Source organism: Zingiber officinale, chromosome 7A (genome assembly GCF_018446385.1).
Source record: "Zingiber officinale cultivar Zhangliang chromosome 7A, Zo_v1.1, whole genome shotgun sequence".
NCBI lineage: Eukaryota > Viridiplantae > Streptophyta > Magnoliopsida > Zingiberales > Zingiberaceae > Zingiber > Zingiber officinale.
The window spans coordinates 133,900,886-133,916,616 of record NC_055998.1 but is presented as its reverse complement, the minus strand read 5'-3'; the positions used below and the strand labels follow the sequence as shown (position 1 = coordinate 133,916,616).

Sequence of the window (15,731 nt, the reverse complement as noted above, 5' to 3'; positions counted from 1 at the left end):
CAATTTCACTATTAACACTTCCATGAGTACTTGCACTACTATCACCATCACTATCCTCATTTCGAATTTCTCGTCGAATTACAATCTCAGAAGGTGATGGTGTCTCATCATTATCGTCATGTTCTAGCTCATCAATTGCATTAAGTGGATTTTCACTAATTCTCAATTGACCCCTTCCTGTAAAAGCAAGAGGTTTACAATTTTCTTTCTTTGTAGTAAAAATTACAAGAGTTTTGCCTTTGTTTTTGCCTTTTTCTATGGACTTTGGTTGGGTTTGAGCTTGGGATGTTTGAGAACATCTAGACCGAGATCCAGAAAATCAAAATTCTTGATCAAAAACTTCATCATCATCTTCTTCGTCACCGATATTTTCTCTATCTTGTATTTTTTCAATCTATTAAGAAATTGAGATGGTCGTGGAGGATCTCCTGCTTTATCAAGTAATGGATTTTCAGCCTCAACAACGCTCCACCAATCCATCATTCGATCATTCTACATCACCAAACTCTTGTTCTTCCTTCTCTTCTGTTATTGCTAATAGTTGAAGACGCATATTATAATGAACGTAGACCATCTTCTCCCAGCAACGATAAAAAAGACAATTTTGTACTTCTGTATGAATGAGGGAGAAGTTGACCAATTTCTTTCGCAACCAATTGAAGACGTTGTCCATAAGAGAATTCATACTACAATATTTTTCAAATTTAAAGTTGATCCTCCATATTATAATCATCACTCAGCTATAAGATAAATAAGAATAAAATTAAAATAATATTTATATTTGTTGACAATAATTATTAGTATATTTGCATGCATCCATTTTATATCTGCATGACAATACAATAGAATTACTAAAAGAACCATATGCCTCTCGAAATAATCGACGTTCATTAATAATCTCAACAATTGATTCTCTATTTGTTTGTAATCTTGATCAAGGAATGAAATACCGTGTTGTGCCGCCCGAAACGGGCGATTTTTGCCGTTCCAACACAGGACCGGCACCGAACCAACGCACGCGATAATTTCGCATGCGTCATTACGTGCATCACGTGTGCGCAACAAAGGGGAGAAGGAATTTGGGTGACATACCTTCTGCCGTCAAATGAAGACTTACCTCGAAGCTTTGGAAAGACAACCAGCGAGAGATCAATAGCGGCAAGCGAAGGCTAGGCGACTGTGACTGTGAGGTGGTGGCGAGGCGACTGTTCGATTGTGAGGCGACGGAGAGATGACTACGAGGCGAATCGTGCAGCAGGGGACGAGACGGCAGGAATCGCGAAATTTTGAGGAAAAGGAAAGTTTTATAGAAGTTTTAATTAAAACCGTATATTATATATATAATTTCCAATTAATTATTATATAAATTAATAAATAATTAAATAATTAGTTAATTAATTAATATAATTATAATATATAATTTAATATTTTTATTATTTTTATTAAAAATATAAGAAAATAAAGTAAATAAAAAATAGTTTATATAATATATAATTATATAATTTAAAATAAATTTAAAAACAAATATTAAATTATTTTTATAAATTAAAAATAGATTAAAATTTTATAAAAATATTTAAAATAATTTTAAAATTTTATAAAAAATTCTAAAAAAATTAATTGTTAAAAAAATAAAAATATATATAAATTTTTTAAATAAATTTTATTTTAGAATGCAATAGTATATATTATATTATTTAAATATTTAATATAACTTATTTATAATATTTATAAACTATAATTATATAAATAAATAAATCATATAATTATTATATATAAATTAGGTTTTTACGTTAATTTATATAATTATTATAGATAATAAAAAAATCTTAAAATCGATTTGAGATTTGGAACTAATATTAACATACTTGCTTTCTACTTTTAGATTCTTACTTCCTAAACATATAAAACACATTTTTGTTGATATAAATATCTAATCTTTACATGTAGGAAATATTTTAGATTATCTATCCTTTAGTTTGGAAGTTTTGAGAAAAGTATGTTAAGATACATAAAATTAATATATAATTTATTTATAAATTATATATAATAAACACACATATATATAAAGTATCGAAATTGTATCGGCATGACACGATACGATACTAAAATCATATCACTCCAATTTGAGACTGAAACCTCGGCACATGTCAATTTTAAACCTTGATCTTGATATTACATTTTTAAGAGCCACTAATAGATCACCATTTATGCCAAGATTATAACGATATTGATATACCGAATTGAAATAATAACCTACCATAATTAAATATATAATTATTAATAATAATATTAAAAAAATTATCATTAAAAAATACATACATGTCAAATGAATATATTTCCTATTTGGTCTGTATCAATATATTCTTGATACTTGGTGATGGTAGACGTCTCTTAATTTCCTCTTTTGCTTCATGAATTAGGCGATAAACGTTATCCATTTATGGTTTCTTATCCATATTGACTTTACGTAGAACAACGTAAAAAAAGGTTCTACTATTATAAAAATATCTACGATATAGTCCCAAAATCTAACAAATATAATAATTTTTACACCTCCTTACTTTTGGTCATATTAGAATATCAAGAGGCTTCCCAATCCTCAAAACAGAGCATGACTTTCAATCCACTTTTTTTCTGAGTCAACAATTTTAACAAGAGAAAGTTAGTGGCAAATCTAATTGCTCCTGGTTGCAAATCTCCCCATCAATAAATTTCCTCATTAATCCATGAATCCAATAATAATTATAGAGAAATTTTGTTAAAGATTGACCTTTTTTCACTACATTCTTCACTATATCGAGTTTACTGATATCCGTCATCATCAAATCGATAGTGTTGCACATGGTGTCCAAAATAATGTTTGATACTTTTGCTCCAATAACTCTCCAGCCCTCTTAAAGTTGGCGTTAATCATCTACACAATGATATATGTATGGTGCATCATGATAGTCTATAATTGCATCAATAGATTTATAAAATAACACTTTTCTATTACAGCAAAGTAAAAAGTTGATAATGCTCATCCGTGTAGATCATGTCCACCATCACACATTAACGTAACCTCATATAAGCTCTATTGCTTCTTGCATGTTAGGATCAAAGTCTTAATTTCCTCCACTTGTTCATCTAAATATGAACCAGCAATTTCATATGCAGTCGGAGATTGAATACTAAAACTAAATTTTTGGATATTGGACACCATGCTATGTTTGCTACATTAAGAGAATATGATTAAAATGAAAACAAAAAATAACAATACTTTCACCGATTGATTTCTTCTCTTTTGTATTCTTCACTATATCGAGTTTACCAATATTCGTTATCATCAAATCGATTGTGTGCTGCGCATGGTATCCAAAATAATGTTTGATACTTTTCTCCAATAACTCTCCAGCCCTCTTAAAGTTGTCACCATTATCTGTAATCACCTACACTATATGTTATGCACCTATCTCTCGAATTACACTATCCATCAAACGATAGTTGCATCAATAGATTTATAAAATATCACCTTTCTATTGCAGCATTGTAGAAAGTTAATAATACTCATCCGTATAGGTCTTGTCCACCCATTACACAATGTAACCTCATATAAGCTCAATTGCTTCTTGCATGATAGGATCCAAATCTTGATCTCCTCCACTTGTTCATCTATATACAGTCAGAGGTTAAATACCAAGACAAGATTTTTGGATGTTGGCTCCATGCTACGATAATATGTGTTGTTTGTTGTATTAGGAGGAATATGATTAAAATGAAAAAAATTTAGTAATACTTTGATCGATTTCTCTTTTGTATTCTTTACTATATCAAGTTTACCAATATCCGCCATCATCAAATCGATAATGTGTTGCACATGGTGTCCAAAATCATGTTTGATACTTTTGCTCCAATAACTCTCCAGCCCTTTTAAAGTTGGCGTATTTATATGTAATCACCTACACTATATGTTCTGCACTTATCTCTAGAACTACATTATCCATCAAACGATATATGTATGGTGCATCATGATAGTCTGTAATTGCATTAATAGATTATGAAATATCGCCTTTCTATTACAGCATAGTAAAAAATTAATAATGCTCATCCGTGTAGGTCCTGTCCACCCATCACACATCAACGTAACCACATATAAGTTCTATTGCTTCTTGTATGATAGGATCCAAGTCTTGATATGCAGTCAGATATTAAATACTAGGACTAGATTTTTTAATGTTGGACATCATGCTATGATAGTATGTATTGTTTGCTACATTAGGGGGAATATGATTAAAATGAAAAAAATTAGCAATACTTTGACATTTCTTCTCTTTTATATATGCATCATCAATCCTAGTTTGTTTGCTAGCTTGGTCTGTGGATCAATATCAACTGCACGTTTTCGTCCTATAAAAGGAAAAAAATGGCCAATACCACCTTGTGTTGAAGTAATATGAACACTTACACTCCTTCTCAATGGTGATGCAATAGTTGAGACACTCCCACCAACACCTAAGCCATTTCTATGTTGCATTAAATAAGATCCTCCATATTGCAATCTTTCTAATTGTCCAAAAGTTTCTCAAAAAGTTCGTTGTGCAATGAAAGAAGAACTTGATAACAAAAATGCATTAAAGTATAAACAACAATGACACGTGAACTTGTTGATAGCCGAGACTCTAAAACCTAATCTATGAATTTAAAGGTCATGGTGAAGTTCCAAATGATGAAGATTTTTTAGCACCTCTCAATGCCTCACGAACTTAATATGAATATGAGCAAAATATACGACAGAAATGGCTCGTGGAAGTGGCTCAACTACTGCATCAACATTGGGAAGGAGTGCAAGTGTTCGTATTACTTCAACACAAGGTGGTAATGGATGTTTTTTTTCCTTCTATAAGATCAAGACATCCCAGACCAAGATAGCGAACGGACTAGGATTGATAATGTATATATAAAAGAGAAGAAATCAATCAATCGAAGTATTGCTGATTTTTTTTTTATTTTAATCATATTCCCCCTAATGCAGCAAACAACACATGCTACCATATCATGATATCCAACATCTAAAAATCTGGTATGTATTCAATTTTCGACTGCATATGAAATTGCTGGTCTATATTTAGATAAACAAGTGGAGGTGATCAAGACTTGGATCTATCATGCAAGAAGCAATAGAGCTTATATGGGATTACGTTGATGTGTGAAGGATGGACAGGACCTATACGGATGAGCATTATCAACTTTCTACTATGTTACAATAGAAAGATGTTATTTTATAAATCTATTGATGCAACTACAAACTATCATGATGAACCCTGCATATATCGTTTGATGGATAGTATAGTTCAAAAGATAAGTGCAGAACATATAGTGTAGGTGATTACAGATAATGGTATCAACTTTAAGAGGGTTAGAGAGTTATTGAAGCAAAAGTATTAAACATTATTTTTGACACTATGTGCAGCACACTATCAATTTGATGATAGCGGATATCAGTAAACTCGATATAGTGAAGAAGGTAGTGAAAAAAGATTAGTCTTTAACAAAATTCCTCTAAAATTATCATTGGATTCATGAATTAATGAGAAAATTTATTAATAAGGAGATTATGCAACTAAAAGCGACTAGATTTGCCACTAACTTTCTCTTATTAAAATCGTTGAATCAGAAAAAAGTGGATTGAAAGCCATATCCTCTTCTGAGATTTGGGAAACCTCTCAATAATCTAATATGACCGAAGGTAAGGAAGTGCAAAAAATTATTATATCGGTTAAATTTTGGGACTATATCATAGATATTCTTATAGTTTGTTCTATGAAAAGACGATAGGGACAAGAAGCCACAAATGGACAATGTTTACCGTCTAATTCATGAAGCAAAAGAGGAAATTAGAAGACGTCTACAATCACCAACCAAGTATTAAGATTGCATTGATAGAATCACTACAAGATAGGACAACCAAATGGGAAATATATTCATTTGGCAGGTATGTATTTTTTAATTATAAATTTTTTTTTTAATATAGTTATTAATAATTATATATGTTTAATAATTGTAGGTTATTATCTCAATTCGGCATATCAAAAACGTTATAATCCTGGCACAAATGATGATCTATTAGTGGCCCTTAGAAATGTAATATCAAGACTATAAATAAATAGAGAATCAATAGTTGAGACTATTAATGAAAGGCGATTATTTCGAGAGGCATATGGTTCTTTTAACGATCCTATTAATAAAAGTCAAATTTAGAGCTATTTCGAGAGGATCGGCTCCAAATTTGAAAATTATTATCGTATGAATTCTCTCACAAACGTCTTCAAGTGGTTGTGAAAGAAATTAGTCGACTTTCTCAATCATTCATACAAAAGTACAAAATTGTCTTTCTTATCGTCGCTTGGAGAAGATGGTATACGTTTATTATAATATGCGTCTTCAACTAATAGTAATAACAGAAGAGAAGAAAAAACAAGAGTCTGATGATGTAGACTCATTTAATATTGGATTTGTCCAAACTGAGAATGATCAAATGATGGATTGGTGGAGCGTTGTTGAGACTGAAAATCCATTACTTGATGAAGCAAGAGACCTCCCACGACCATCTCAATTTCTTACTCAACAAATTGAAAAAAAAAAACAAGATAGAGAATATATCGGTGAGGAAGAAGATAATGAAGCTTTTGATCAAGAATTTTGATTTTCTGGATCTCAGTCTAAACATTCTCAAACATCCCAACCCCAAACTCAACTAAAGTCTATTGATAAAGGTAAAAGCAAAGGCAAAGACCCTGTAATTTTTACTGCAAAGAAAGAAAAAAAGGCAAACCTCCTATTTTTACAGGAAGGGGTCAATTAAGAATTAGTGAAAATCCACTCGATACAATTGATGAGCAAGAACATGATGACAGTGATGAAACATTATCACCTTTTGACACTGTAGTCCGACAAGAAGTTCAAAATGAGGATAGTGATGTTAATAGTCATGCGAGTACTCATGGAAGTGATAATAGTGGTGATGCATTTAGTGGTAAAAATTATGTTTCCCCTACTCCAGCACCGGAGCCATGGATATGTGAGACAGATTACACACATGCAACTGAAGATTATGATCATGGAAATAGAATTATTCAATATCAACTTCGAAATAAGGGTGATACAAAAGAAAGATCATAATTATCAAGATATGCATGAGTATAGCTGAGATTGATTTTGGTCGAAGTTCATCATACTCATCTTATTATAACTCTGATGCATCATATGGCGATCCATCATACCAGAGCTCGGAGATGTATGTTTATTTTTATCCTTATCCTGTGCCAGTGCCCCATTCCAATTTCAGTGGTGTTAGTTCAAATCCAACTTTTAGTGATGAATCGAGACACATGGACATGTAAAGAAATCAATATCAATATTGCATGTCATGGGATGATTATTTAATCTAGACATTGGAGAATAATGGAACTGATATAAACAGAATGTTACAAGAACTAATGTTTCCAACTGATTCATGTCATTCTTTTTGGTATTAGTAAGGTAACATATTATGATATATTAATTTTAATTCAAATTACTGATAGATCAATTTTCTTTAAAGAAAACTATATTTAATTGTTTTTCTAACAATAGTTGTTCAATAATTGAAAAATGAATATACAACTTATTTTTAAATTATACACAATAAACATATTTATCTAATGATTACTATATATAAATAAAAAAATATCAAAGTCATATAGCATGCACAATATGATACCGAAATCGTATCGTTCCGGTCTGAAATCAAAATCTCAGCATGGGTCGAGATTTTAAACCTTGATTCTTAGTCACCTATTTTGATGACCTTCTACAATAAGACACATGATGCTCATCTCAAAGATATTCACCATGTTCTTTAGATATTTAGTATTAAAAAAAAACTACAATTTGAAGAAGTGCTCCTTGTGACCCCAAGTTCTCTTTCTTAGGATTAATATTTCTTACGAGGGCATTTCTACAAATTTATAGAAAATTAGAGCAATAGCAATATCTAAACATCTTACTAATTTAAAGCTTTCATAACTATGCAATCTTCTTAGGGCTTCATTAAGAACTTTAGTAGCATTTTAACAAACTTGGATAAGAAAGGGGTGTTATAATTGTCTATGTCTACCTTAGTCATCTTTCAAGAAATTAAGCAAAGAGAGTAAGGCCCTTGATCCTGCCCAGAAGCTGAGTAGATGGCCACCAGGAAGCAATGCTGAGGTGGCCCTTCGTCTTCACTGATGCTCCCGCGTTCCTGCAACCACAAGTCGTTAGTGCCAAGCCGGGAGGGAGTTCCCGGCGACGGCCCTCCGATGCTCAAGTCACACACCAGCAAGCGAAGAAAACAAAGGAAGCAACGAAGAAGAGAATAGTGGCTCCCGAAGACCTTTTTGTGTACCTCTCCTTATTTAAGGCTTCGACGAGTAGACTACACGCATCCCAATCGGATGCGTATTCCCAAACTTTCCCCAAAAGCTAACGTTGAGAAAGGATCCCTAACATCTTACCATAACGGGGCAAGCGTATCTCTGCCACCGCAGCGGGATCTTCTTCCGTGCGATCCTCTGTCCTTCCTCACCGTCAGTCGGCGAAACTGACTCCTAAAAGGATATTCTATCCATACGCACCATTAATCGGCAGCACTGACTCCCAGAAGGATATTGGCATGTATCCCCGTCTTATTTGTCGGTTGTCGGACTGGCCAGATTCCCCTTGATCGGGCCGACCAGCCTATTCTTTAGCCTCATGCGCCTATGTCCTGGCCGATCGGCGTGAATGTCTTTTGCCTCGCTGGACTCCACCTTGATTGGTCCGACCGGCCTCTCCTTTGGCCTCATGCGTCTATGTCTTGGCCGCTCGGCGTGCAATCCCTTGCCTCGGTGTGTTGTAGGCTTGGCCAACCCCCTCCGAACTCTTCTGATCGAACGGGGACGAGGGGCCTTCTGACCGGTTAGTCTCTCGGTTGACCACCCCTTGACTTTGACGTCTACCAAAGCGCTGAACTTCCTTGGAGGTGGGCCCTTCTGGGTCATCACCGGATCAGCCCTTATTCTTAAACATCTTAAACATGGTTGACTGGTTGAATTCCTAAGAATATACATTTGTCTAAAAAAAAAAAAACCTAATGAGGATAACAAGCCCATCCATAAACTGAGTCTTGTAGCCACATTACACACAATGAGCACACCGGTGGTAGAATTTGCTCGACTCAAGGATGTATATGACTATAAGATAACTTTTCAAAATGTTCAAGATTTAGATTGATTTTTTTATCAAAGAGATTACTTATTTAAGGTCACACGTATATGGATTCCTACAATTTTACTTAGATTTTTTCTCATCTGGAAAATATAAGCAAGTTATCTTGTTGAACAATTTAGGAAGGATTAGACTATCATCTTTATTTTGGATAGATTTATTGGTCCTTATTGATAAGATGTTGTTTGGATTGTATGATAGTCACATATGTTACGGACAAAGACAACTATGTGAAACATGAGCTTCTAGACACCGTTGTTGATTCCCACAAGCCTTTCAAAGATGTCAGCATGAACTTTGTTTTTGGTCTTACCCAAATTAACTGAAGCTATGACTCCATTTAGTGGCAGTCCATAGATTTATAAAGATGTTACATTTCATTTCATTTTGTGTAACAAGACCAACAATGTGTATCACATACTCAAGTTATTCTTTAGAAAGGTTGTTAGAGTCATGGGCTTCCTGCATGTATAGGAATGTAAATTTTGTTCATTATTTTTAGAAAATCATTTAAAAATTATTTGAAACCCAACACAGGTTCGTGTCTACTTTCCATCAACAAACTAATGAATAGATCGAGGTTCTCAATCGCAATCTGGAAAATATGCTTAGGTGTCTAGCAGGTGAAAAATTAAAATTTTGAGGTTCTCTTTTTTCACTTGCTGTATTTACTTATAGCAATTCAGTAAACCATCTAGTAGTCAAAGTTCATTTGAAGTGTGTATAGATTAGAAGTTCATCAATGTGTTTGATCTGATTCGCCAACCTATCACTTCCCATTCATTTGAAACATCTAAGAGGTTTATTGAGTGTATCAGAGACACCAATGTTAAGAGAAGATTGCACTAAGTATTAGAACTCAAGCTAATGTTCATTATAAATTTAAGAAGTACAACATAGGCAACCATGCAACAACTTCAGACAGCTTCATATTGTTCCTCTAATCTCTTTAAAATTGTGACAGATTAGTTAACGCAGACGTAATCGACTTACATGCTACTTCACACATTAGTCCAATTTCTAAGCATTCCTTCTTGTTTCTTAGTTTGCCAACAGTTCATGCTTGCACATTGTTAGTTCCTGAACTCCCATCCACAACATAGCTTACTCCTTAGATTGAGTGCATTACATCCTCACAGTGATCGCTCCTCATGGAAGTCTCCAAAGATACTAAGCGTATTACAATCATTATTATGTTCATGGAATAGTTAAATAAATGGGTTTAAATGAGAAGAGGTTGCATTGACCAAGAGAGCTACTAATACTCTCTATCAATCAATAAATAATCTCCTGCTCCACACTAAATGAAGAAGAGATGGACGAGGTGTTTAACATAAATGATGATAGATCACATGCAACAATAGGGTTTTTCTGCTAACCTGCAACAAATCTAGGCAGTGAGGAAATGAAGTTGGTTACATTGGTCAAGTTTGTTTAAATCAATTTAGTTGAAAAAAAATTACAACTTATTTCATCCTTTACATTCATGATTTGACAAGCTCTCAATCAATTTAGTCCATTTTCTAGAGGTATTAAACTTATTTCTAGGTTGTATTCTGTTTAAATAGCATTCTATATGCATTAGCAAAAAATGTGTGTTCTAGATACACAGATAATGTGGGTCTCACAACCTGGACTAATATAATGTTCAGTAAATGCAACCGACTGCATCTACCTTATTCATTGTCTAAAGAGAATCGAATAAATACCTTAACCCCCTACTTATTTGTAGCTTTAATCTTGGGTGCCAATGCAAAAATTCTTCATTTGTGCCAAGTAATACTAGCTTAACTAATAAAATGACAATACCATATGAAATCAAGTTTAAACAGAATCACTATAACTCAACAAATTGGTAAAGGCTAGTTGAGAAGAGATTGGTTTTAAGAATTCAAAATGTGTCTGTTGCATAACTGAGTCGGCCAAGTTGGTTGAGTAGTCCAGGTACTTTTATCCAAATCGGCAAATTGACTAAAGTGAAACCAAGCTTCAGGCTTGTTAGATGAACAAAAGCAAAACATTCTGTTATGCAACAAAATAGAGAAGATTGTAAATTTCAATATTAACTACCTGGCTAAGAAGCTTTGGTTTGTCAAGGGTGGAAAATAGAATTTCATGAATCATGGCAAACCTACTTCCATGCCTGTAAATTGGATGTTCAATAGTCAGTTTCTATGCATGAAAGATAGGGCATAATTGCTAAATTTTCATACTGGTTTCCATATTGCATAAAGTTTACAGATGCAGGGACTAGGAATCATGAATGTGTACCACTCCTCCAAATCCTAGTCACTCCTGTAGTAGTTTCGAGTTTATGGATTTGATGTATAGGAAAACTCTAAATTACTCTTTAGGATACAGTGGCAACTAAAATTGTCAAATTAATTAAAAGAATACAAGTCACTAAGATTCTGCAAGTTGCAGAAATAAAGCAGAATATTTATCACCGCCGTATAAAAAGAACATAAAACCCATTTTCTCATTTATTTCACATGATTGAGAGTCCAGTCCAACCATGTCCTAATGTAGAAATGAAACAAAGTCCTCTCATGATTATGCACAAAGTTCCTTCTTGATAATGGAAGATATATAGATGGACTCTCATTAAATGTGCACATGTTAACTGGTGTATTCTACTTGTAGAGAGAAACAATCCATATTATAATTACTTAACTACGATGGCATCAGATAAACACATCTAAATGTGATGAGCTTACAAAGTCAACCAAAAGGAGAACCACTAGCAGGAAAGTATACGCAAGCATCATCAAACTAGAAGTATCATTTATTACAATGTGTTTTAGCATGAAGTTCCAAACCATTAACCCACATTGTAAAAACTATTTGAGAGTAGAACACACCTTGATGAAAAAGCATCTCCAAACTCAGTTTCATCATCAGAGCCCTCAATGTTCTCTATTGCATCCAAATTTTGTTCCTCTAGCTTTGAGCAAGGTTCAAAGTAAATTTCACGTGTCATCATTAATTATAAAGGCAAAAATAATATGTCAGTAGTTAGGAATGGAAAATTATCAGCAATAAAGTTATGGCTATCATTTGTGCTTCAATGGTCAAACTCTTCATCAACACACTTCATACGATTTGGGGACACCAACACTCAAGTTTGATAGAAAAACCCTTAATGATTACATGTAAAAAGTTTATAAACAATTGTGTCAGACAGCTAGATCTATATTCATAGCTAACATTTATATAGGAGATGAAGTAACACAGTGCTTACGACAGCTTTAACCAAGATTTAAGATCTCATTACAGTTTTGAGTTTTGGTGGCTGAGTAAAACGAGATTGTTTTGGTGATTGATACTGTATTATGTAGGGGTACAAGTTGGTGTCAAATAGAAACTATCATGAGGAGGAGGAGAAAGAGGAAGAAGTTAAAGAGGAATAGTAAGAAAAAAGATGAACAGAAGTAATGATCACTCGTGACCAACAAGACTAATCTTCAGCCTTTCCCACATTGATCTCGGGCATCCAAACAATGTTCCCCTGTTGAGATTGCTGCTGAAAAGCACACTCCGACATGGTTATGCCATGTGTTGATGCACCCCATTGAGATTTCATATTTCAACAGGGTTTCAGTGCCAGCTCATGCATAGAAAAGTTCATCTGCCCAATATGAGCAAGGCAAAAATGAGATTTAAAACCTTATATTTATCAAATATCAATACTTCATTAGTTCAGTTTTGAAAATCACCTCCTCATTTTTACAAATACATAATCAAGTTTTTAGCAACTAGTATTCCACAGCAAAATCTTTACAACTAAAGATGGGCCCTCATTGCACCTTTTAAATATTGTGAAACAGACAAACATAGTTGAAAAAAATGGAGGCAACCAGAAAGATATGATTGGCAGCTTGCCTTCTAATTCAGCTATTGTCTATACAATTTAAAAATAAGTTTGTGCAATTATACTGACAGAATTAAAGGCCTAAATCCAATGTTTCTCTAAGTGCACCAAATATTGCAAATAGACTACTCATTTGGTGGGGAAAAAAAATGCAATCCTGAGAAATAATCCCCTTTAGAAGCTACAATTTAGCTAGTTGTCATCTTATAAACTCATTGAGAGGGAAACTGAGTTCTATTTGTAACGATTTGGATGATATGAAATGTATTATTCAGCTTTAGGAAAATATTGGGCATATCAATAAATATTCATAGAGACAATCAATAGTAAATAAAAAATGATGAGGATTAGTGAGGATGAACAATGATTATTCATCAACAGTCGTAAATTTATACCAATTGCAATGGACAAGTACAGGTGGAGCAGTGAATCACAACGGAGACTATCTAACTCATTATATATCTCATACAAAATCCTAATCACAGATCAATAATCGATGAGGAACCAAGGAAATATTATTAAAATAGAATATGATTTACTGAAGCAATCACAGGTACACAGTACCTTCTGGAAACGGACATAGAAAACAGGCCTCTTCTCTGGGTCCTTGGCTTCTGCAAGAATTTTTTGATGTATCAAAACATCTTCGGCTCTATCAACATTCAAGTCCAGCTTATAGCTGCATGTAACCAGATAATTCAATTGCAAATCTCGAATCAGAGTATTCCCAGCTAGAAACTTTTGAAACGAGAGTGAAGGAAAAAAAAATATTAAAAAAATACAAAATCTTCCATCATAATCTTCAAGCAAACAACGAAATCCAAGATCTCCTACCAGAGTTTCGCACTAATATAGAATAAGATGATCCTTAGGCACATTGATCATACCTAGGCAATGAAATAGGAATATTAGAAAGCACCAAATTTCTAACGACCAAGACAGATAAACAATTCGTGATCAAGAAAACCTGCAAAAACCAACCAAAGCGGGAACCGACTTCACCCCGGAAACCTTCAACAAAACCAGAAACCTACTCAAGAATAATAGAACGACAGAGATCACCTGGGCGGCAACCGGCTAAAGTGCCCATCGAACAATTCCTTGAAGTGGGGATTCGACCGAACCTCCTCGTTTCCGCTCTCCATGAGCCTCTTGTATATTTCATTCTTTATGTCGTACGCCGCCTGCCCTCCAGACACACGCGGCGGCGAGGAGCTCTCCCCGACCTCCTCGATCGGCTCCGCCGCTCTGGCACCCATGGCCTACCCTCCCCACCGATCTGATTCAAGAGCGCCGCCGCGTCTCCATCGATCGCGGCAAACCTCGAAGCCAGTCCGCAGCTACGATTTCGAAGGCGAGATTGGAAACGAAAGGAGGATCGACGTGGTGGTATTATCCGGCAAGGCGGTGCGAGGGGAAAAGGGAAGGAATGCGGCAGGGGCAGAAGGGTCTTTTCCGGAAGTTGATAGGAGTGGGGAAAAAGGCGCAACGCTCCGACCGAGCAGAACGATTCGGGGCGGAAAGCAACGTATGTAGAAGTTGGCAGTAGCTGTTGAGGCAAAAATAAAGTTGAATTAAATTCGGAAATTAAAGGCGAGCGGATCGGGTAGACCCGTCAGGATCTCGCCACGCGGACCATAAAAGAGCGTCTCTGGCAGGCTACGGTCAATCCCCCAACGGACACAAAAATTCGGGCCCCGCACGTTGGCAATAATGGAGTTTTACGGAGGGCCCACTCCCTCGCTAATCAGTTGAGCTCATTTGGGCTGGACCAAATTGTTGATGGCTAATATTGTTTATTTATTTACTTTATTCCTTGTAATATAATTTAATTTTAATTTGGTGAAAACTTATATCTTCATTTTTTTGAAATTATTTCAATATTAATTAAATATTAGTCAAAATTATTGAACATTGTTCAAAGTCAAAGTTATTATAAGTTACTCAAAATTATTTTAATATTAGTTAAAATTATTTTATTATCATTAAAATTACTCCAACTTCAATAAAAATTATTCTAAATTTTGTAGTAATTTTAGTTAAAATTATCATATATAAATAATTTTAGCTAACATTAATAAGATATAGAATAATTTTAACTAAAAGTGTGTAGCCTAAATTATATACTTTTTTTACTATTAATTATTGTATCAATTAGATTATATTATTTTTTAAAAATTGGCTTGCCTCGGGAGCCGTTTTAATTTGATAAATAAATAAATGTATGGAAATACGAAACCATGTGTTCCTTTTGTAGATGGCAAGTTGGCCCTTGTTTACAAAAAGTGCAGGTGTAGGGCGTGGCGTTGTTATCCAAGCCACGGTAATTTGTGGATGGCAAGCAACAGGATCGAGAGAGACGTTTAAAATTCCTAAAAGGCATGCGCGCTGACGTGTTCGTGTATGAAACTTGTTGCCGTCGTCAAATGGGAAATTACGAGGTACCTATTTTCGAATAAACAAATACCAATTCAAATAAAAATTGTCCGATCAACACTTGATTTCAACCCATTAGGTGACGCTGCACGATAAATATTTATTGAGCCCGAATGGATCTAATGATTAGTATATAAAATATTATCATAATAAGATT

At 34.2% G+C, this 15,731-nt stretch overlaps 1 protein-coding gene across 13 annotated transcripts in view; it reads right to left on the bottom strand.

Moving 5' to 3' along the window:
• The window catches only part of LOC122002680 (serine/threonine-protein kinase STY46-like), a 60,548-nt gene extending 45,873 nt beyond the window's left edge, over nucleotides 1-14,675 (bottom strand). For 9 of the 13 annotated variants that reach the window (XR_006117698.1, XR_006117700.1, XR_006117697.1 and 6 more), the window contains exons 1-4: nucleotides 14,201-14,673; nucleotides 13,703-13,817; nucleotides 12,129-12,211; nucleotides 11,338-11,410 (exon numbers count right to left, since the gene is read on the bottom strand). Coding sequence is in view for 9 of the 13 variants with exons in the window: in XM_042557948.1 (XP_042413882.1) it covers nucleotides 11,338-11,410; nucleotides 12,129-12,211; nucleotides 13,703-13,817; nucleotides 14,201-14,397 (468 nt within the window). In the remaining 4 variants the exon portion in view is untranslated. Of the gene's footprint in view, nucleotides 1-11,337; nucleotides 11,411-12,128; nucleotides 12,212-13,702; nucleotides 13,818-14,200 lie in introns of all 13 variants that reach the window. The other 4 variants (XM_042557949.1, XM_042557954.1, XM_042557950.1 and 1 more) reach the window with 3 other exon arrangements.
• Between the last annotated feature and the right edge of the window lie 1,056 nt (nucleotides 14,676-15,731).